The following is a 25,059-nucleotide window of genomic DNA, read 5'->3' as shown; positions in this document are numbered from 1 at the left end:
GTGCTGTGAGTAGGTAACGTGGTTGCTGAAAGCACAGACAGCCCCCACGGGAATGCGTCATGACATCAGTGGTTGTTGTTGACGGAGGAGGATCAGTCCTGGAGTATGTCAGTGTAATGGAGAATCCACAACAGGTCAGTAGAGAAGGCAGCGCCTGTCTGGACTTGTGCCCTGTCATGGTTTTATTAATGATAAAACAATTTTCCATGATTTTATTTAGTTAAGATTGACTAAAGGAACATCCTGCACTCAGCAATGCATTCAGCAACAATTTGCAAGTTCTAATTGTGAGAGAAAAAAACAAACGGGTGTTGTGGCCAACAGCCTTTTTCAGGGTGAATGTCTATTGGTTGCATATTGTACATTAATTGAACAACCTGCAACAAATAAACTGTAACATTAGTGCTGGGACGAACATGAAATTGTCATTTTAGGATGTCAGTTCAAGATTTAGAGAAATATTCAGATAATCGTTAATTTGCAAAAGGTTATGAGAAGCCATTATATTAAAGCTGAAAACCAGAAATAAGAATAGGTTGTGAAGACCTTACCTACCCTAGTGAATAAACTACAAAGCAAAGGATGTTGTTACAGCGGTTACTATATATACTATTTATTATAAGAGTGAAAAAACTGAAATGGCAGTGGGCCGGACATGTAGCAAGAACAAACCATCGCTGGACCAAGGCGATACTGGACTGGATCCCAAGAGATACAAAGCGACCAAGAAGACGACCTCCAGGAAACACGCCGGAGCAGCGTGGATGAGAGATGCAGCAGAAAGGCTTTTGTGGAAGAATCTTAGGGAGGCCTTCATCCAGCAGTGGATTGAAAAAGGCTGATGATGATGATGATTATATTAGACACAGTTGAAGCCGCTTAAGCGAGACACCCCGGTGAGGCCACAACTGTCCCGCTTAAGCAGTTGTCTCGCTAAAGAGAAGTGCAGTTAAACAACACGAGAAGTCGGAGTAGTCAATTAGTACAGCACAAAGTGCACAGAAACACGCGTGAATAAGTATATAAAGCTAAAAAAAACCCAAAAACATGTATGCTAATTAAGTCTTACTTCAGTGCTGTAATTTTGTTTCCTGAATATATTTACATTATGTCCCTGCAATACATCATTTATATAACATTGTCTGCAGTGTAATTACTGATTAGACCTGGGAAGATCTCATTTAAGGTCTGTGCTGCTGCTGAATCAGCATCCTGCTTTTCGCCATGCTCACGCTTAAACACTATTTGGTATCTTTGCTTCCAGCGAGAAAGACGTTTGGTTCAAACTCTGTGTGCCCCATCTGTACAGCGAGTTCCCGAGCTTCTGATTTAAATATTGGCCCTGATATACTTGCTCCTTTCACAACAGCCTGCTGAAACTAAACGAAAAGTGCGTTCTCTACATTACTGTGTTTCCCCTTGCGTTTCCTTTTTATTTTTGGGATTTGCGTTTCATCGCCACTCACACAGAATAGCATCTGCTTTTGCTTATCCTCCCTGCCTGGCTTTTGGAGATGTGAAATTGAGCAGCAACGGAGGACAGAGACGATGTGGGGTTCTGCAGAGCTTCCAGAGCCCTTACCCTGTCAACAAGTGACAGTTTGTTTCTCCACTGAGACATTTTTATACTGTAACTGCGATACTACGACTTTTGCTGAAACTGCTGTTCATCTTTCAGTGTACAGGCAAAGCACAACACTGGGGAGAAGCCCGCCAATTGTCCAATTAAAGCACATTTTTTTATTTATTTATTTTTTACATTTTTTTTTATATCATGCCTACAAAACGAAGTTGTCTTGCACATTTCTAATAGAGGAAAATCGGTTCCCATTAAAGTGTCTCGCTAAAGCTGTCATCCCGCTTTAGTGTGTCCCGTTTAGCTGGCGTGCACTGTATAACATTTTACAAATACGTCTAAATGTGAATATATCTTAGCCACAAACAGCACCTAAAGTAGACACCACATTTTATTTTTTAATCCTTGCCACTGAATAAACAAAGTGGCCATAGACATGTTTTCATAAAGTAATAACATTTCTTTTTAACTTGAATAAACATCTCCAATAAGATTAATGAGTAAAAGGGTCTTGTACAATGAAAACATCAACCACATTTATTCACCATTTTATTTCTCTTTTATTACATTCCACATAACAAAAACTAGGATTGCAACATAAAAAACAAAGCATTGACCCCCATATGAGACATTTCCTTTGCAAAGTGGACTAGTGTTAGAAATCATTAGGCATTTTGGAGCGAGGTACCTGATCTGTGTTATATGGCAGACAGAAACGGACCCTGATTGCCTCGTTAACCAAACTTAAACAGCAGAACAAGAGTGGCTGTATTGATCTTGTTTTTATTTTTTTATACAAATCACACAGATGGAGCTATTTTTCCATTTGCTAATTTAGAAACTGTTGCACAGATTCTTGTAAGGTGGTAAAACATGGCTAAACATGTTGATATATATTTTTTACTTCTATCAATTTTGTAGTTTCTAGCGGAAACAGACATGTTTTTTTTTAGTTCAAACACATGTAAAGAAGTGCTTGTTTGAATATTCAGATATTTTTGTCCCAGGACTAAAGCCTGAAGGCAGAACGCAGTTTCACTGGGTCACTCTGTTCTCCAGAAGTTGAATAAATAAATAAATAAAAAAACCTTCCATTTTGTAAAATACAAACCTTTTCAGTTTTGTAAAACAGGATATATTTCCTTGGCTTTCATTGCAGAGGTGTGATGTCAAATCTAAAGCTTGTTTGAAAGTGAATTTAACAAGAACTAATTTTTCTGAATTAACTTAACATGGCTGATATTTGCATTAACTATTTCAGACAGTTTTAGGCATCTTGTAGGTGTTTAAACAGCTTGTCAAAAATGAGTTCCCGCCCGTTAGTCCAACAGTTGTAGTACTCCTCTGTTTGTATCCTGGGACACTATCACCCTTCATTTAAATGTGCTTTATTTTGCTCTTATCTGCCCCCTTATTTTACTGCATTTAGTCCTGTACTTCAGAATATTGTAATCTGCCAAGTGTTTAACCTGTAGTATTTTGTACTTAATCATATCCTGATGTAACTATCACTATTTAATCATATCCTGATGTAACTATCACTATTATCTGCTGTATTATTGAATTGTGGTTTGTCACACTTGAACAAAAATCATTGTATTTCTTGCTCTTATTGTATTACTTGTATTGTAACACTTGAAATGTATTTGCTTGCGATTGTAAGTCGCCCTGGATAAGGGCGTCTGCTAAGAAATAAATAATAATAATAATAATAATAACAGTTATCTTTATGCGTAGATAGAAAGTGCATGTACTGAATTATGGACTTTACATAGAAAAGTATAGGCTCATTTAATGAAAACTGATGTCATCAATATCAAATACTGTAAGTGACAAGCCCTAGATTTTATGGTGATGAGTCTATCGTAATCATCCACGGAATGCTGTTTTTTTTTGTTTTTTTTTTAGCATTAACACTCCAGTGTTGTTTCTGATGATGGCTCTTTGGCTTGTCAGTATTCCAGTATTGACTCAAGTAGCCTATATTAAAGTTTAGAATGGTTCATCATTTGTGAATGTTACTGAACAAATTGTGGTACAGTATGTAGAAAACAACAACTCGGCGTCCTCAGAGGTTACTGGTATGAAAAGTGCAACACTGGCTAGTTTACTTTGTCAAGTGGTCTCTGGACAACCAATGCCCGGGCAAAGAGACAGTAGAATCTGTAGTTCAACACGTGGAAACATAAGAAAATGTATGAACAAGAGGAGGCCATTCAGCTCATCTGAGCTTGTATGTTTCCTACTAGCTGATTGATATCAGGACTTTGTCAAGTTGGGTCTTAAAGGATCCAAGTGTTCCTCCCTCAACAGCATGTTGAGATAGCCAGTTCCATACACTCCACCCTCTCTGTGTGAAGAAGTGTCTCCTTCCCTCTCTCCTAAGTCTATTCCAGCAGTGTCCTCTGGTCCTGGTTTCTGTGCTGTGTTTAAAGTAATGGTTAGGGTTTGCTGCTGTATGTCAACTTCTTTAAGATTTGTAAAGCATGTCAAGCCTCTCTGTGCCAGCTGCCTTCAAGTTCACTCTGCTTCATGACCCGTCATGCTCTCTCCAATTCCTCTGTATTCTCAGCAGAATGTCCATGGCAGCCTTTCTGTTTGCATAGGCATGGTACTTTGTCTTTTTTTGCATTTTACTTCAGTACTCCAGCCTAGGCTGAAATGGTCAGTGTTTTTTTTTTGTTTTGTTTTTTTGTTTTTTTTTGGTCTACATAGTAAACCTTTAGCCAGTTATTTAAGTTGACATTTGATCATGCTTCAGCTGCTCAATTTATTTGTCTAGTAATTAATAAAACATCTCAAATAGTAGATTTTCATGCTTTATTAGCCCCAGCCTGGGATAAACAGCACTGGGGGCATCTGTCCGCCTTCTGCGTCTAGTCATCTTGCAGTGCTATTTCTTTAAGCTATTCAGCTACATAATTAAAACAATTGTGAAACACCTCACACAAAAACTGCACAAAAGTAACACACTCCATAAATAAAATCACAGTACTATTAATTAAAGAAAGTCAAGGACAAGTGCAGTACTAGAAAACCAATGTCTTCATTACAGCAAGTTGCTAATTTTATGGCAAGGTTTTGGAAATGAATGTTTCCTAAATCCAGTTTGGCTAGTAATTTTGAAATATTAATAAAAAAAAAATGGTTTCCCTTTTAAACTGTTTCATAAGTTGACCTCTTCCAGCTTCTCATTTTCCAGTTGGTCACTGCGTTTTATATTATATTGGCAAGACGTACAGTATAAAAGAAGACTGTACAAATATTCAAACTGGTTCGTCTTAACATGAATACATACATAATTATAGAAGGTTTGTGTATTTGATCCACTCTATTTTTTTGCATTTTGAAATGGAAATTAAAAAAACAATTAAAGCTGTTTTGCTATAAAACTTATTTTAGCTTGTTTTTTTCATTTCTGATATTGCCTATTGTAATTAAATATTAGAAAATAAAATTATTAAAATGCTTTGTATTCCTGTCTTCAAAAACAGAAAATGAAAAACGGCTTGATTTTGTTTTTCTCCTTTTAGAATTTCCATACATGGACCATAAAATTTGCTTTACACGCAGTATTATTTTGTATGTGTAAAACCAAACCAAAACAAGAAGGATCTGTCATCAAAGGCAAGTGAAGTGGTCCAATCATAACTGGATTTGCATTTGGCGCTACCGCTCACAAGCTGGCTTACTTCCTCAGGAAATTAAAAAAGGCAGGTATCCTGTCCAGCGGAATGTCGGAGGACAAGAAATATCTGTCCGTTTTAAATTACTGTTACTGAACATTATTGTTTTTTTATACTCTGTTCTGCTTTTGTTACTGTTGTGCAGTTATCTACTAACTGGACTATAAAATTGCCTTCTTAGAGAGCTAGTACCAATGGGGAGATGTCCCCAAACTGCTCCTTCTTGAGATCCTGTAGTAATACTCTACACAGGTTCGGAGACAGCTGGGTCTAAGCGGTACTGTATTTAGATTGAAATAAGAAGCACAACTGTAGGCTGGTTTCTGGTACAGGAGAGCTGTGTGCACCATCCTAAAGCCCACACTGAATCCCTAAACACAAATCCTGGGTAAAAACTTGCATTATAGAACCATATAAATATGCATAAAGATGTGTGTTTTTTTTTTTAATAAATTTACTATTACGATTCAGTATCAGACTGGGCAGGGAAGTAAGTCATGGATTGAGTATATTCTGTGAATTAAGCCGGTCATGTCTGGTGGAACAAGTTTCATAACATTTCTGTTTTGATGATGAGTGTTGCTGCTGAATATCCACAATCTGTTTAGCTGTTAAAATCCCCTCTCCCCTGGTGTGTTTGTTTGGCAGGAGGAGGGGCAAGGCGAGGAGTACCCTGCAGTGATTGTGGAGCCAGTGCCCAGTGCCAGACTGGAGCAGTGTTACGCAGCGCAGGTCTTGGTCTACGATGATGAGACTTACCTGATGCAGGATGTGGCCGAGGAGCAGGAGGTAGAGACTGAAGTAGTGGAGTTTGGTAAGGCTTACAATAAACTTCCATCACTCTCCCACTCAGACATGCACGCACGTAATAATTCAAAAATTCAAATTGCACTATAGTTTACCATTTTACTGGAATCCATTATACCGAGTGCATGGGCAATTTTGAGAGATTCTCATAAAACAATAAAAATGAAAAATAAAGTTGAAAAGGGCAACTTGCAGAAACAAAGAAACAACGTGTATAATTTTTTGCTGTTGATGCTTTGAAATTAGAAGGTGTTTTAATTGGTTTGAAGCTGTTTATTGTACTCACTAATGTAATTCAGCACATCATAGTCATTTATTTATTTATTTATTTATTTATTATTTAATCACAGGACAGTAACATTCCCATTACAAATGGCCAGTTTAGTCTAAACCAGTGAAGCATAATATGTGTCATTACTGTATTTTAATATAATACATACTTTTCGATCACGGAAAAAAAAAATTCTAGCCAGTAATAACTAGCATGTAAAGAGATCCACTGAAAAACTCCACATTTAAAATGTTACTTCTACCTGTTTTGTAACTGGACCAGTTTATCAAACCCAGGTATGTGTGATTTTTTTTCTTCTACTACCAAATTCTTCACAGCTCTTTTTTATTTATTTTTTACATAAGGGAATTGCTATAGCAAATTGTAACGCCTTTTGCACACCAGTTGTTATTGAGCAGTTCATTTGTTTATACAGTACTAACCACCTTAGTACTGTACTGGTATTACTTTCAAGCGCTTGTTTTGGAACTTACTAAGAAGTGTGTTTTGATTGTTCCAATTTCCATATAAGGTAGTTCTCAATGGGCCAGAAAATATCGTTTTTAAACAAGAAATTAACAGCTCTGAGTGCCATTTAAGGACCCCTGTATTTCTTCCAATTCGCTTTCTACAAGTTGCTCTTCGTTGACTATATCGGGGGGGTTCTTTCTCATTTTCTACATTTTTCGTTTTCATCATCCATTTTGGTTTGGGAATTTCCACATTCATTGTCACTATTTTTGCTTTGAAAATAATAGTGCTGGGACGAACACAGGATTTTCATGTTCAGATATTTGCTCATAATTTAAATATTTGTTTGAATATTTGTTCGTTTTTCAAAAAGTAATAAAAACCATTATATTGCTCTGTATGCAGGCAGAGACAGCATAGCAGCAGGGGGCGTGGCCGTGGTCCTGTTTGTGTGTGCTTTTATTTTACAGCAAGAACTTACAATATGTAATACTTTAAAATTGAAAAATATCCCACAAGGACTTGCTTTACCCCAGTGAATTTACAAAACAAAGGATGCCAAATAGCAGTTCAAGTTATATGTTTGGTTTATTCCCGAAATAAATAGTACATAAAGTTGACACTGCATTTTATTTATTTTTTCCTTTTTTTCATTCCTTGCCATTGCCGTTTCTTCACAGTAAACAGTGGCCATCGAGACATTTTCATAAAGTAATAACAAGAGGTTTACTTGTGCCTTTTTGTTGCTGAACAAGCAAACGAAAACTGAAATTTAACTTTAACACTTCAAATAAAACAAACGTAGAAATGGCTTTGTAAAGTGAAGTGGAAAAAAAAACTCACCGTTTTGGTTCTCGTTTATTACATTCCACGTAACAGAAAGTCGGTATATAAAAATTATTAAAAAAAAAACCCAAAAAACAACCTACTGTTTTAAATACACTGAATAACCCAAACTATCACATAGTAGGCCTATATTTAAATCAGAAAGTATTTATTGAAACCACCTTGTGCTCAACTAAGTAATGGAACTAATGCAATTCCTTGTCGAAATGTATTTTATATTATCCTTAAGTTCTACAAGAATGCAACCATATCTGTCGTCTAAGCATTTGATATGCCATCAGTACGGTTAAGCAGGTTATGTTTCATCGGTGCAAATTAAGTGGTAAGAAATTATCCTCTTATGTCTTCAGTTGTTGACTGAGATTTTGGTAACTAACAAATCAAACACCTGTAAAGACAGCAATTTTTAAAAAAAATTAAAAAATGAAAAAGTAGCATGAATCCTGCGTTGTATGACCTTATAAATTATAAGGTTAAAATCACAACGAGCTGTTTTGAACATGAAAGCTTATTTCACCACGGTACCACAACATTTAAAAGATTGATAATACATTTCTAATTTATTTCTTAAAGCTAGTTTGTGAATTGAAAGCAGACTGATTTCCCACATCTGAGGGAGGATTCACGGAACAGCTAAACACTACACTGGCACTTGACGTTTAAGGGAGGAGCTTCAGAGTGTACATTGTTGTTGTTTTTTTTTTTTTTTTTTTGTGTGTGTGTATAGGAAATGAGCCTACTCAGGTTTTGCAGTGTTCAAGAGAAGCTAACCAATAATTTCAGAGGCTGTTTTCACATCAGTGGCCGGTGACCGGCATAATGTCCCTAGATTGTAAACCAGCATTAGATGATATGTGGACTAAACGACTTCCGTGTCAGTTTGCGCAGTGCCGCAGTCCTTCCTGTCCGCGGCGAGCACAATAGAATTCTGTACCGAACCCGACCAGGTTTAAAAGCCCAACGGTTGTGTCAGAAGAGAGCAGGAAAGATTTTAATTTTATTTTAAATATGTTTCTGAAATCGGAGGGTAGTGGTGAGATGTATCCATACTTGCCAACATTTGGAAACTGTTCAGCGGGACACTTGTCTCCAGGAGGGGATACGCATCATACACATGGGAGGAGTCATACACAAAAAACACTCATTATCATATAATAGATGTATCCCCCCCCAACTCAACACGACACGACCATCATGACAGTAAAAATAGACATAATAAAGCATTCTTATCTTTGTATAAGTTAGTGATCAGCAGATGTCAGCCGCACGAAGAGCACAGCGTGTGGTTTTCACTAACTCTACTGTGCAGAATACATTTTTTTTTTTCTATGGGTAAATATCGGAACTTTCTTCCTAGGCATAGGGACATTTGCTAGGAAATCTGGACTGTCCCGACCATATAGGGACTGTTGGCATGTATGTGTATCTGTTGTGTCCTAATTTAAACATCGCATACTCACTAGTCAGTTTTATAAGGCAATATTTAGTTTAATAAGTAGATGCCGCTGCTGAGTGAGACTTGCGTGGTGATTTCTCAGATGGCTTTTGAATGGTGTTCCTGCTACTGCTTGCCTCGGAGTTTTCTTTGTTCTGTTCTCTGACTAAATAAATACCACAGTATATTTGCCATTTTTTTCCCTGTAATTGTTAGTTACAGAGATGAAAAAAAACATTTTTTGTTGGGTGATTTTAAATGCTGTTTCAGTTGTATGTTGACATTTTTACCTACAGAAACACTGTTTAGATAATTGTTACTATTAATGTGTAGTAATATTAATAGATCAGGTAAGTAAGTTGGTCTATGATTTAATTTGTCCATTTTATAATGTCGCATATCACACGAAGTAGAGTCCTGCATCGGGTCAGGTACCCACGGGTGTCCTGCAAAAGTGGGTCGAGTTCGGGTCGGAATGTGAACTTTTTCGCGGTTTGCAGTTCGGGTGCGGGTCAAAAAAATGTAATTTTCAGGTCTGAATTTGAATCACCAATAATGTTTTCTGTGCTTGCAGCGTACTTGTCAGTAACCCTTTCCCGAATAACGACGTATTAGAAGGTAAATGTACCAGTATTTCCTGCACAAAGCAGGAGGCGATTAGGGAGGAGTCAGCTGACTAAGCAGTGTTCTCGCTTGTTTGATATGTCGAAAGATCCTTTTATCACGTCTGCTTGGTGATATTAAAAATGTTTGTGAACGAGGTGAAACAAAAGATAGCGCAGGGTTTATATCATGTAGTGGATAATAGTTCAAGAGGTAAATCAGAAGTGTGGAATTCTTTTGGAATCCTCGCGAATTAAAATAATGAACGTGACTGGATTCGTTGCTTGTAAAACGTGTCATTATGTTTTTGTGAACAACACAGCCACAAAACTGGTACATCTCTGCAAAAGCACAGGTGTAGCTCCATTCGACTGGTGGCACAAAAGGAATAGACAGGTATTTTATAGTAAAGTAAGCAGAGAGATTTCATTTTACAATGTTAAAATATTTGCAGACCACTAGAAAAAGCTACCACGCTGTATAGCCTATTATAAAATCAATCTGTTGAGAATGGTAGAGATATGTGTGCGAATGTGAGAGCATGAGAGAGTCGGCTGATGCAGGCAGTAGGTAAAGGACAAAAACTTGCGGGTTCGGGTCGGTTTGCAGATCTTATTAAAGCGGGTCGAGTTGTGGGTTAGAAGACGGTGCTGCAGCGGGTTGTGGGTTCGGGTAGGGCCCTGTAGTAGTGGGTACGGGTCAGAAGCGGGTAAAAAGCGGACCCGCGCAGGACACCAGAGCTCATTTTCATTTGCCATTTTTTGAAAACTGTCGCGCAAATTCTGGTGAGACCAGTAAAGAAGTGCAAGGTATTTTTGTCATTTGTAGCAAATTCAAACATCTGATTTTTTTTAAAATCCGAATACATGTAAAAAAATATTCGTTCAAATATTCTGAGATTTGTCCCAGCACTAGAAAATAATCTGTTATTTTTTTTAGCAGTCATTTTGATGTTTCAGCCTCTCTAAGTGTTTAAAACGGAAAACCCACCCCTTCAGCTCTCTGATTGGTTAAATGTATTGTTAAGCCATAACACAGTAACACAGCTGTCATGTGGTTCCAAGTTTTGTTTTTCACCCAGCGCCCGCAAGTGATCTAGTGATCCACAATCAATCCTTATCGTAAAAGCCACAGTAGAATCTGCAAAACGGGCGGTTCAGGGTTTTTCAGCTGGGCGGCGAGTTTAATTTAATTGACCTCACCTTGATTGTGAAAATGAATCTGCTGCACCTGATTCTACAAGGTATAAAATGGCTTCAGTCTCTAATGGAAGGGGGAGTATGGAATAAGGTTTTTTGTAACACAAAACTGGAGGTAAAATATGAAAAACTAATGAGAATAAAGATGTTTGTCCTGGCAGGGTAAACAGGAGTAGCCTGTCCCTGTTAAATGGGGAAATTCAGTTCATTAACAGTGTTTTAATGGTTTAGGACCCTTATAATGTGTTTTGCTTGTTTATTTGTGGGTTTTTTTAATATTTTTTTTTAATGTTAGTGACAACACACCTGTTTGTAAATATTGTAAATAAAAATATGCTACGGTGTTGAAAGAAATTCTAAGGTGAAGAAAAATCTACTTATGACATGGTGTTACTTCCTCATGTGGTCTGTTTTGTTATATTTTTGCTAGGTTGAAAACCCCACAACAAACACTTTTCAATAGAGGGTAGGGCCTCCATGGGCAGCCAGGATGTTACTAATTCAACATGACAAGTCTGCAAGGTGTTTAGCTTTCTTGAGGGATATATGAACATGGTTATGCAGGATGGCACGTGCTATCCTGACTTGAGATGGCTTCTTATACAACAAGAAGTTTGCAGTTGTGGATCTACCAACCGAGTTCATCCTACAGTATCAGCACTGTCTCAAATCTGATCTGATATCTTATACAATGTAACTGACAACATGTAGATGCAGCTTTAATATATCAAAGAGTACATGTCACAGGTACTGTTGTCTTCATAAGTATGCAGTTTGTATATTTGTCCTGCATAACCAGTTATAATAGAGAAAAAACACAAAAAGTGATTTCTATAATTTCTAATTGTTCTATTGAAAGGTATGAATTAAAGTAGAGATTCAACTTTATAATAAAACAAGAAGTTATTACATAACATGCATACAATGAAAAATAACTATGGCACCTCAAGAAACAGTAAAATAACAAGACCACTTATCAAAGACACTGAAGAAGTTTAAACTAATTAACTAAAAACAGTAAAAAAAATTAAATAATAAAGTGCAGGCTGGCATTTTAGTTCTGCATTCATCCAGGCCAATCAATTTATAGAACAAACCATTATCTGGTGGCAAATAATAGCTCAACAGTAAGATGAGATTCTACATACTTTACAGTCCAGAGTCCCTCCTGTGGCCAACTGCTGTATTGTTGGCATTGAAGCAAGGAAAGTCAGTTTTCTGTAGTGTGTTTCAGGGGCGGCAAAACTTCCTGATCCTACGAATACCAACAGTTTCATATGGCTGCAAGACACATACTGTAAAACATGAAATGTTTGCAAGCAAGACATTTTAAATACTAGCATTGTTTTAAATTCGTCGAACATTATAACAGAATCTTGCACTTACTCAGTGCAGTACAGTACTTGTTATGTCTTTATTGCAGTAAAATACACAAGAATAAGGGAGAACATTGCAGAGCCTTACAGTTTCTGTGTAATTTGTAGTGGACTGTAGATCAACAGTGTATTAAACGTTAAATGTCACACTGGTGTTTTTCCATTGTTTCTGTTCATACTGTATGCGTTATGCACTTTTAAATAAAATATATTCAGTTATGAAGCAAAATACAATAAATGCTCTGATTTCACCAAAACCCCCACATAAAAAATTTTATAAGGATTTTTTTGACAAGCTGTTTTTTTGTATGACTGCTGCATGTATTAAATACTTGTGAAAGCTTTGTGGATGACAAATGCAGTATTTATTTTGAAAGGGATTACAGTACCTGCTCATGACGAGATGTAAGATATGTAAATATAATATAAATTGTAGACCTGCAATATACATTTAAACATGCATTCTCTAGTCTAGCGCCAACACTCCAATTTTATAAAAAGATTCATTCATCTGAATAAGGACGTTTGGCACACGATATTCTGAACACCAAAAGGAGCATCTGCTGACTGCTGTGTCATGCTTTTAAAGAGGCTAGCTTGTTTCTCCTCAAGTCTGATCAAGGAGGATATTCAGATTCAACTTTGTTGTGATTTGTTTCATAATGTGTGTTAGCGATTTGTTGCAGATGAGACACAGGTTTACCGCGGTTTTCAGTGAAAGCAAACTCTTCCAACCTTCTGGCTTAAAGCCTCATACTTTCGTGTATTACTCGTGGAGGGTTTGCTCAATGCTATTGTCTCCACGAAACAGACGAGTACTTAATTCAAAATTATGAAATTGACTTTCAGCTGCACACCCGGCTTTGTCGAAGGTCATCAAGTGATGAAATGTCCTTGCAGTCAACACGCAGGCTTAAAGAAAGAGAATAAAGAATAATAGTGTTGTGTTTATTTGAACTATTTCTGTCCATTTTTGTTTATTATTCTTTCTTCAGTTCATTTGAGCCGCAAAGTGTGTGTCACCCATCATTTCAGATGCAGCTCTTGAGCCACGGTGTGTCCACCTCTGGTATATTAGATAATTCTTTGTTACGTGAAACTTGACCATGCCTGATTTTATAAATACAATTTAGAAAGTTCTTGGTTAACTTTTTGTACCACATTTTTTATTTCTCTGTGTCATAATAATTTACTACCACAAGTCAGAGGGTGCCTTATTTTGACGTTCTGCCTAAAATGCTATTATTGATCAATGGTAATATTCAAAATTGCAGAATTATCATCCTTGTCTTCAGTTAGAATTAACTTACTTTCTTTATAACCTCCTTTGCAGATACTGATTTGTCTTGCTTCATCAGGTCTAAAACTAAACTTTTTACCTGCATCAGGGTAGTACCTTGACATGAGAGTGTAAACTTCATTTAGGTATGCAAGCTAAAAAAAATACTCAACATAGTCAGTACCTGTTTAAACATTTGATCAAACTTGGAAATTAGACTACAGTACATCACATTAATACAACAATTTTACATTTTTGTATTTTAATTTGGGCCTTTTATGAATTTCATGTGGGTGCCCTGTTTTATGTAAAACTGCTTTTGGTTGTCTCTCAGTGCTATTTTGTTCATATTCTTACTACAGTTGTTTTTGTGCTATACTGTGCACCAGCAAAAGAGCCACCTAAGTGTTTCTTAAAAGAACTACACCATTATAAAAATAAAAGGCTATCTTGCTGAGACCGTGAATGAAGCCTTGCCATTTTAGATGTGCATACCTGTTAAGCTGAACACAAAATTGACATTCTGTTAAAACAAAAAAAAACACCTAAAGCTAGGCCCTCCAGCAATTTTATATCCCTTTTCAATTAGCACTCTAATGGGTGCAAATGGTCTACATGCATTGTTCAGTAGTCATTCATAGTAAGGGAGCTGTTATCATTCTGTATTTGCTTAATTGTAATCGTTCAGCATATGATCCATTTAAGGAGTGCTATCAACCTTTAAACAACGTGTTTTGCATGAAGCAGGAAGGAGAGTCTTCAGATGGGATGATTGGCAATGTTTAAATATTTTGCGAGTGCCCCATCAAAACTACAAGTGGCCCCTACTTTTAAAAGTGAACAATAGCTGGGATGTATCTTGAGGGGCACTTGGAATATAATGGCTGTTCCACATTGGGAAGTATGGGCTTTTATATGCAGGGAATCTAGGGCTTACCAATAAAGAAAAAAATGTTCTGTCCATTTTTGTAGAAGCTCCCACAGCTTTGTCATGTTAATGAAGAACTCTTACTTTCCAAACCGAATGCAGAATGAAAGTTTCATTCATTGCTGCCCTGTATGTGTTTGAAGAGGCTATTTTAAATTGTTTATTTTAAAAACTTAAGAAATTAAGTTTTTAAAATAAACAATTTTTAGAAAGTTAAGAAATATATCACATACAGTAAAACATTTTTACAGTAAAATACTGGCTTTTAGTAAGTAGCATATGAATCTAATTCAGATAGATGTTTCTTTCTTAATATAGCACACAGTCATGATATATTTCAAATGATACCTGTTGTGTTTATTTTAAGGGTAATATTTTTTTTCAAAATAACAACCTCAAAGATTTACGGTGATGTGGATTTGCAAACAAATCATGGGCAAGTGCTGATAACTAAGGCTGCATTTTTTTTTTTCACGGAGATCACAGATTTCAGATTTCCGTGTAATATGAAGTTCCCATTTCTGAAAGAATAGTGTAACTATACATATTTGCACAACTTAAAGATAAATACGTCAAGCGTTTGTCTAATGGATGCACTACCTGTTACACTGCATTTGGGAACCTGGCAGTTTAGTTTGTTTCCGGTAAATTATTGAACACACTGCATAGAGCTGCGAAAAAGCGGAAATATTTCTGCTAGTAGAAGAAGGGGACATCATGTGTCTGTTGTTATTTTTACATTTATTTATGTTTTATTTTGTTTGACAATTCAAACAAAGTGTATTTAACTGGTGGACATTAAAAACAAAATATTGTACAATTTAGCATTTACTTTTTTTCAGGTAAGCATTTCAATATTTAGGAAGACCTGCATAAAACTCTAGAAAAAATTTACAATTTTGAATGTAACAATGCTATTTAATTTACTGTTCAATATCTTGAAAGCATGTTCTTGTGAAATATCTTGAAAGCATGTTTTTACATACAAAAATACAACCTTACTGATACGTTTTTAAATAAAAAAATTAAATAATATAAATAAAAAAATGTATAGTTACAGAACTCACTACCATTAATCAATACATCTAAGAAAGTTTTTTTTTTTTATTGTAAAATGTTTTTCACTTCATGGTTGCCACTTTAGTTGTTGCAGGACTGAATTGTGCAATCTTCTCTCTTGTTATGCCACGTGATTTACAGATTAACTCTCCTGGCACACCACCGCTAAACAGATTAGCTACCTGACCTGTGTCTGGAAAGTTAAAGCTACTTTTTACTTGAATGGAGAATGTTTGTTTAATGGGTTGAAAGGGATTTGTAGAGGTGTTAGGACCTTGAATACTGAATGATTCTGGCTTCCCAACGTAACAACTGTGAAGGAAGACAAATTAGCAGCTGAGTTTAGATGATGATATTATTAATATTTGTTTATTTAGCAGACACCTTTATCCAAGGTGACTTAAAGAGACTAGGACGTGTAAACTATGCATCAGCTGCAGAGTCACTTACAACAACGTCTCACCTGAAAGACGGAGCACAAGGAGGTTAAGTGACTTGCTCAGGGTCACACAGTCAGTCATTGAGTGAGCCAGGATTTGAATCGGGAACCTCCTGGTTACAAGCCCTTTTCTTTAACCACTGGACCACACAGCCTCCTAGATATTGATTTTGTGGGTCATTTATTTAACTGGAGATTGTCTGTCTAGTATTTGCAGCAACTTACAGAACTGAGTTTTTTTTTTTATTGAATTCTGAATAAAAAAAAGGCCCTGGTATTGTTAATATTTGAAAGCTTGCTCTGAGCATGCATAAACAGAAATGAGAAGACAAGCAGCAGTCTGTTTAGAGGGGGCGCATTTACTGAGAAGTAATGACAGGGACATTCCTGGTTACTTCTGAGCTCCTGCGCATGCTATGGAATATGTTAGGTGGCATTCCCCAGAACATCATAACAAATGTAATGAAGTTGGAAAAAATATTGCAGAAATATGTACAACACAGGAGAAAGCAAAGGTAAGTATGGAGTTTGTTCTAAACTATACTCCAAAAACAAAGAATACAAACATAAAATGATTACTGAATTTTTCCTCCAAGAATATCAGCTTGCCAGTAACAGTGTGGAGCCTTTAAAAATAAACAGACAATTCAAATGATCTTTCTCTTACGTAAGTGTTAGCAAACCTCCACAACATTCTAACTAATTAACACGTTACTGGAAACATGTTACTGGTCAGCTTTGAATAGCATTTCTTTTTTTAGTTGCAAATATGTTATGAACTATTGACAATTTACACAAAACTATAACACTTTATTTAAATGTATAATTGTAAACATTCTCTAGGGTGTTTTGAAACAGTCGTGTATTCTGAGCTTTCTTTTGAAGCAATAACAATGGTTTTATCTGAATACTTTTTAATTAGCAGTCGTAAAGAAGCAGTTTTAGTACAATTTACCATTTTACTGCACAATATTGTACATTTACTTTTTTTATACATTTTTCACCAAAAGATTTCCATTACACGAGAGTAGATGTTAAAACTTCATGCGGTCTCCCCAGCGCATCAGCATGACAACCGTCTGGATTGAGCTAAGTAGGGTACATCTCTGGGGTCTTCAAGTGGGCACCTTCCATCCTCTGTGTTTCGTCGACTAGCCCACGACACCTCAAGAGGGCTCGACGGTGATTCTGGCGTACCAGCATCACCCCCCTCCGTCCCCCACTCAACTCAGCCCAGCTTACCCATACATTAGCGTTTCTTTCTTTCTATTGTGCTTGAGATCCCCAGCCAGAATCTTTCCGTCTCAACCACAGACAGTTGCTGCTCCTTTCTGCTGCTTCAGATAAGTTCTTCACTGTGTGACGCAACTCTTGGTCACTGAATCCGACGTCTCTGAGAAACCGGTCACCAAAAGAAAATTAATAGTCTAAATAACTTGTATTCAATTCCATGTTGCATTCATTTAACGACTTTATTTTTTCTTTGCTGTCCAATAGACCTTTTGAAAAAACACATACCAGGATTGTAAATGTGGGCTATTGAAGATGATCAGGGATGCAAAGATGATACCAATAATTAAAGGTGACCGAGAGAGTCATTGAACAAATTTGAAAACCGTGGTTCTTATTCACAGGCTTTACATTAGTTTATTTTGTGCCTCATGCCTTTCATCTGATGGCCTGGGTTTCAAAGTGAACTAAATTTTGTGATTTCACAGAGCCACCAAAGGAACTGGCACAACTAGAAGTGTGTGCCCAGTGTCTGATTGAATGCCAGCGATGTTCAGCGCAAGATTAAAGTGTGCTTCCTGAGCTATAGGGGGAAGCTTTCATGACAACTGTTGGCACAGTGCCACAATCCTCTATCGTTTTATCTTTTAACACTATAAGAAAAAAGATGTATATAGTACATCTGGCACTGGTCTGACTCCATTATGTAATAGACTTGGCTTGCCTGCCAGAATGCAAGATGTGCGTGTGCAGAGAATGTATTAGTTACTGTCCGGGTGCAAGGAAGCAGCTGAGTTTTTACAGTGAACATTGAGCTTTGGGAGCTGTTTGGATACACACTTTGCAAAAACTAAGCTTATATTTTAAAAGACTATTTTTAAACAGGACATGGTAAGTAATATTAAAGTAAATTTATTCTGTCTTGGACATTATATTAATGATCATGTGATGGTATAAATATTTGAGATTATATTTTTATAATTGTATTGGTATCTATATTGATTGCAAAAAATGTAATCATGATTAAATTGTACTATGTGTGAGGGAATTGTGTGTGTGTGTGTGTGTATATATATATATATATATATATATATATATATATACTATAAATTTTTACTATAAATATATATATATATATATATATATATATATAAATATATATATATATATATATATATATATATATATATATATATATATATTTACAACTATGCCTTGAAACTAAAATGTAAAGATATCAGAGTATTGATTCCCACAATACAAATTTACTAGGAAGCGTTTAAGATCTGGCACACAATTGTGGACGCACGCTTGTGGAATGTTTTTATTGTTACGGAAATAAGCTATTTCCTCAAGGCTGCAAAGGGATTGGTCAGTCTAGTGACAATTTAATTGACGCTGTGTTAATCTTAAACATACAATGTTATCAACAGCAAGGAGGGTGGGGGTAACAAAAAGTTGTTGGGTCAACTTGGCGTACTACTGCTTTCGTGCGATACGGGCTTCAGTTCAAATAGTTATCCATTTGTCAGTGTTTGCATCCCTACACATACAGCTTTGAATATACTATTCCACTAATTTAGAAAAATAGTTCTCACACAATATTAAGTTTATAACTGTAGTTTATTATTATTATTATTATTATTATTATTATTATTATTATTATTATTCTTGCCAACTGGTAACATGTGTTATAGAAATACACATTTGATATAGATTATATTGTAGATTCCATAACAAAATTGCCACTTTAAAGCCCGATGATGTGTTTACATTACAACTTGAAAAAAAATCGTCTTCTAGTCATAATCTCGAACACAACTACAAAGTATTAGTTATGTTATTGTAATGTACTGTGTGTAAATCATATAATGACCGATTTACACCGTAGTTTTGGCACTAGGTTCTGCTGGGATTCGGTGCTTTGCTGTTAAAAAGTCTGAATTTATGGTCATGTAGGCTCAAATAACAGTATATACTGGAATGTAATAAAAAACCGAACACAACAAATTAGCCAAAGCCCTTTTTGTATGCATCTGTAGCTTTTCAATTGAAATAAACGTGAAAACGCGTGTGTCCATAAACCTAAACTGATTAACAATATGTGAAGTACCTATTCTAACGAAGTAGTTTTTACTAAACTACTACGAATGCACATTTGAAGTGTGCGTGGTGCTGCTGCTGCTGTGGTGAGTAAGAAAAGCGACAGAGCAAATTTAGTAACTATAAATAAATCAGAACATTCTCCTTTTTGAGTACACGGTTTAGCGTTAAAGGTAATGTCCTTTTCTTCCTATTTTCGTTGATGACGGAAGGGAAGAAATGACTTCCTGTGTTTAGCGCGGAAGGATCGTGTTGTTGCTGTAGGGGTTGTGATGTTGGCTCAGTTGCGGTGATTTCCTGTGTCAGCGGAGGGATATTGCTTGTGTCTCTCTGTGTTTCAATGTAAGTCAATGTGAAGCTGCAAATCTGAGAGAACATGGCGACTTCACTGCATGAGGGACCCGCTAACCAGCTTGATCTGCTCATCAGAGCCGGTAACACTTTGCAAACTTTTTTTTTCGATCCAGTGGTTGCTTGCTTTTGTTTTTTGGGCTTTTGGAATAGGCTGCTGCAGAGATTCGTCAAGTTGTGTTGTAAAGTAATGGAGGGCAAATCAGGAAGTGATCACCTTGGTTAGCAACCTGCATGGCGTTCTGTGCTTTTCCTGTTTCGGGGATTGAAAAAAAAAAACTCATTTTATTCGGTGTTGTAGATTTGTGGATTTAAGTGCAACTGTGTTTCTGGGGAGGATGCGCATGAAGCTGGAGTTTATTTTTGCTGGTTTCTGTGGGTTTCATCACTGGTTGTTCTGAGTTGCTGGGAAACCAGGAAGTGTAAGAGAGGTTGTTATCTTTCCTACGTCTTTGCCACGCTGTCTGAATCGGAAGGACGTGGACTAATCTGAATTGTCTTTTTTTTAATTCTGTATTGAGTAATAATATATATTTAAGTGTAATCCATCGAGTGTTATTCTCTGCTTTCGATCGTTGCAGTTCAGAACATGTTTAGCCACCTCCGTATCCATAATTTATGCACACGAGAGGTGCAAGTTGCTGAATAGTGTTGCTTATGCATGCAAAAAAAATGTCCTTTAGCCTAGGTTGCACCGTAAAAATAACCTGTCTCCTTCTAAAAATGTAGGGGTTATATTTAGTATTTATGTGCATTTTAATGATTTAAATGTCATTTTTACGGCAATAAATGTGTGCGTAAACTACGTGAATATATTTTATGAGCGCACACAATAAAAAAGGCGTCTGAGATATTTTGGATTGATGTGCACTATTTTATTTGTGCATCTCGACAATTTCACAGTCAGCTTGTTTCTGAGGGCTTTCCTTTTTTTGGGGAGGGGGGGAGATGGAATTAGTTGAGGCGGAAGTGCTGGGATGCGTGCATATGGTGTTTGTCTATTGAGTGACAGCGTCACCTGACCAATGGGCTCCCAGAGATGTTCGAAATTTGAGCAGTGACCTGTAGCATAACGAAGATTGTAAGGCGGATACTAGTGTATTAGCCAATGCTAGCCGGGGCGGGGAGTGAGTGACAGGTTGCTTCGAGAATGTCTGTGGAGCGAACTGGAGGGAAAGGGAGTCCAGAGTGTAAACACGGAAGTGCGCACTACTTTATTTACTTACAGTCCCTGTGCACAGTCCGTAAACTATTCCGTTACTTGAGTGTTTTCACATTCGGGAGCAATTTCCTGTATGTAATTAGGTGGTTTTAATTTGTGCTGCTTTTTATATACAGTATCTATGAAAGATCATGCAATGCGTTCTCAGGGCAGTGTTGGTCATATTTATACTGATTGGTTTGTCGTCATTACTCCTTATCTATATTCATATATACTTTTATAAACAATGCATGTATTTATTTATACACGTGTGCTCTGTCATTTGTATTTTATAACATATTTCTTCTACAAGTTCTGCAACTTTTACGGGCAGTTGGATGCATGCAACATCACATTGCACTTATACGAGTATTGCATTGAGCCTAAACCCCTTTTAGAAATTAGATATTAGTTTACTGTAAATATTGTTTGAGAATCCTGGACGCCCCATAAATGTCGTTATGTTTGTTTTTTTTTTTACATATGATTAAACCATGCGTCTCTATATGCAATATGTTTATATAAACAAAAAGAATAACATTTCCAGGATTGGAGATTGATATCCATCGTTTTATTTTTGCAGCTATGAAGCAGAGAACAACTGAGTCTGCGGCAGGCATTATATACATGTGTTAATTGCTCTGTGCTCAATTTCAAGCAGTCAATTTTTGTAGTCTTTAGTATTGTACCAAAAACTCTTGTAAATATTAAGAACAGCTGGAAGTTATTAAAGTCAGTCAAGTGCTGAGATTTACAGGGCTACTTACATTTTATATATTCTTTTTAGATCAGATGTCTGCTTTCCTATTTTTCCTCATATGGCATGTATATTGCGTTATGCACCCAAGAGAGCTACCTGTATTGCTGTCTGGCATGGTTCAGTATCTAATCCCAGTGGTGATACAAGAGTAATTCATATTTTACTTTCGTAAACCATTTTTTTTTTGTGAAAAACGTTTACACTCCTGTTGAATTTGAAAGGCAAGTTACCCAGCTAATAACAAACCCCTGCTTCACATACATCTAAGATCCAAATCAAGACTCCCATCATGCAAAAGTGCCTGAGCCAATAAGAATTGCATTGCAAAGACTGTGTAGGATGAGCACTGTAACAAGGGACCACTTCCAAGCACAGAGGTGCTTGTTTCTGTTTTAATGGAGTTGGAAGAATTAAATAGCAAATGTTTTAGAAATTGTGAGTCAGAATCTTTTGAAACCCAAAAGCATAATTAAGGAAAATATATATATATATATATATATATATATATATATATATATATATAGTATTCATTCATTTTTTAATGTAATGCAGTTTATACCCATAAAATTGAGTTAAAACAGCCAGTGAACATGTGTAACAATTTACCTCTAGTTCTTGATTTAACAAAAATTCTGGCTATCCATATGAGAAATCAATCCTGTATTGTAAATAAACACACTTAGTAGGTTTAATTAGCCTTTATATTAAACTCCTATCGATTATGCCTGGAAAAAATCAACTACTTTTGCTTTCTTCCAAGGGCAGGTCCTCTAAAAAGTGTAATAGAACTGAGCTGGGTGAGATCCTCTTTAGCTCTGACGTTGGAGCCATAATAATCAGGGTCACCTAAAGATAGCTACACTCAGACATCTGCTCTTTCCTGTACAGCTTTAGTGAGGAACAGATCACCAAACATGGCCAGAGCAGCTTGTGAAATTGTGGATGAAATGCAGCAGGTGGTTCAGTGTCACAGAGGTTAGAAAGACACTGGGCAGCTTTGCGTTAATAGAGTAAGGAAACCGCAGTACCTGGAGGCAACACATTGTCTCCTTTTATCTTTACATTTTTTAGTCCTGAAATTAATATCACAAGTGAGCTGCTCACCTTAAAATAATTAGCACTGCCCTAGGTTTACACTGATTTGCCTCAACATCTGCTAATAGCCAATAATGTAGTCCCCTAACTTGTTTGCCTTCTAATAATAATGGAAGTTATATATTTTTAATAGGCATTAACAACTTAATCCCTCATTTAAAATGTAGAACAATTGAATCCCTGTGGAGAGAAGGGTGATCCAGAAATGTTTTGCAGTTGTTGCATATGGTTGATTTGTAATAGACTTGCAAGACACTTGCAGGGGATCTAGTGTTTTCTTTGGAAACTACATGATTACAGTATTCTGTGTGTGGTGCGGTCTCTTTTTTATTGGGAATTAACCAAATTATACTAGAGGAGCCATCCAGCTTTCACCTTGCAGGATAAACTGTATACAAATTAAACTACTGTGTTTGATTTAGAATCATTTTTTGTCAAATATGATTGACATACAGTGCTGAGAAAGTTTGTGAACCCCTTAGGATTTTCACATATTTCACATATTTCAAACCTAAAATATTAGATCGTAATCTAAGTCCTAATAATGGATAAAGATAACCTGATTAAAGAAAATGACACAAAAACATGATACTTTTTCAACATCTATCCACAAATGATTCAAAAGTATGTGAACCTTTAGATTCAGTAACTGGTGGCATCCCCTTGAGCAGCAATGACTTCAACTAAGCGTTTCCTGTAACTGTTGGTCAGTCTCTCACATCGGTTTTGAGGAATTTTGGCCCAATCCTCCTTACAGAACTGCTTCAACTCGTGACATTTGAGGGCTTCCTTGCATGGACAGCTCGCTTCAGGTCCTGCCACAACATTTTGATGGGGTTTAAGTCGAGACTTTGACTAGGCCATTCTAAAACGTGGAATTTCTTCTTCTGCAGCCATTCTTTTGTAGATTTGCTTGTATGTTTGTTTAGGATCATTGTCTTGCTGCATGACCCACTTTTGCTTCAGCTTCAGCTCACGGACAGATGGCCTGACATTCTTCTCTAGAATCTTCTGATACAATGCAGAATTCATGGTTCCTTCAATGATGGCAAGCCATCCAGGTCCTGAGGCAGCAAAACAGACCCAAACCATCACACTCCCACCACCATGCTTGACGGTTGGGATGAGGGTCTTCTGTTCAAACGCAGTGTTTGGTTTTTCGCCTAACATAACGTTTCTCATTGAGGCCAAAAAGTTCTACCTTTGACTCGTCTGTCCAGAGAACCTGTCAGGTTTTTAAATTCATAACACTATGTAACACAATTTTTGTTCCTGGGTAGTAAGTGTTATTTCCTAATTGCTTATGCCTCAAAAGTATAGAAAATGGCTATTATTCCCCACAAACTTTGCTTTTGTGACCAGGAGTGATATTTTGAAATATACCTATTTCCAAGGAGAAAACGGGCGAATTTGTGTGTCTTCGTTCACATAAAGTCAGAAAAAACAACATATGAATCCAAATTAACATGTATTTATACTAAAGTAAATAAAAAATGACTACAAAAGATTTAGAAGTGAGTTTTTTCGAGATTTACGATTATACTGTAAATCACTTTCATGAATCAGCCCCCAAATGTAGTCTCTCATCATGTTCTCGTTATACTGTCCTTCATTGACAGCTCATCCAGGAGCCTGAAAGCCGTGCTGCTCCATAATGGTAACAAGTACCCGTCTCTTCCCCTGGCTCACTCGGTGCACCTCAAAGAGGATTACAACAGCATCAAGACTTTGCTGGACGCCTTGAAGTATGATGAGTACGGCTGGGACCCCCAGAAGGTGCTGATGCCACCACTGCACATCAAATTGGGCCTTATGAAACAATTTGTCAGAGCTCTAGATAAGGAGTCGGCAGCCTTCAAGTACCTTCAAGACTTCTTCCCTAAGCTGTCTGAGGCAAAGGTCAAAGCCGGTGTCTTCGTCGGACCACAGATAAAGAAGATCCTGGAGTGCAATGAATTCCCCAAGAAGCTCACTAGTAAGGAGAAAGCGGCTTGGAACAGCTTTGTCGCAGTGGTTCGGGTCTTCCTGGGCAATCACAAGGCCGAAAACTATGTGGAGCTGGTTGAGACTCTGGTGAAGAACTACGGCACAATGGGCTGTAGGATGTCCCTCAAAGTCCATATCCTTGATGCTCATCTTGATAAATTCAAGGAGAACATGGGAGCGTACTCGGAGGAGCAAGGCGAGCGCTTCCACCAGGATATACTGGACTTTGAACGCTGCTACCAAGGACAGTATAACGAGAACATGATGGGAGACTTACATTTGGGGGCTGATTCGTGAAAGTGATTTACAGTATAATCTTATATCTCGAAAAACTACTCACTTCTAAATCTTTTGTAGT

The 25,059-nt window shown here is 36.8% G+C and overlaps 1 protein-coding gene across 3 annotated transcripts in view; it reads left to right on the top strand.

Annotated features, from left to right (window-relative positions):
• Positions 1 to 25,059, top strand: part of LOC117408860 (ETS-related transcription factor Elf-2-like) — a 44,392-nt gene continuing 19,333 nt past the window's right edge. The window contains exons 1-2 of one of the 3 annotated variants that reach the window (XM_034014224.3): positions 1 to 134; positions 5,911 to 6,076. In XM_034014224.3, coding sequence (XP_033870115.1) covers positions 60 to 134; positions 5,911 to 6,076 — 241 coding nt within the window. In that variant the 5' untranslated portion in view covers positions 1 to 59. Of the gene's footprint in view, positions 135 to 5,267; positions 5,290 to 5,910; positions 6,077 to 19,581; positions 19,743 to 25,059 lie in introns of those variants that run through there. The other 2 variants (XM_059004835.1, XM_034014227.3) reach the window with 2 other exon arrangements.

Source organism: Acipenser ruthenus, chromosome 2 (assembly GCF_902713425.1).
Source record: "Acipenser ruthenus chromosome 2, fAciRut3.2 maternal haplotype, whole genome shotgun sequence".
Lineage (NCBI taxonomy): Eukaryota > Metazoa > Chordata > Actinopteri > Acipenseriformes > Acipenseridae > Acipenser > Acipenser ruthenus.
This window is presented reverse-complemented; position numbering and strand designations above follow the sequence as displayed.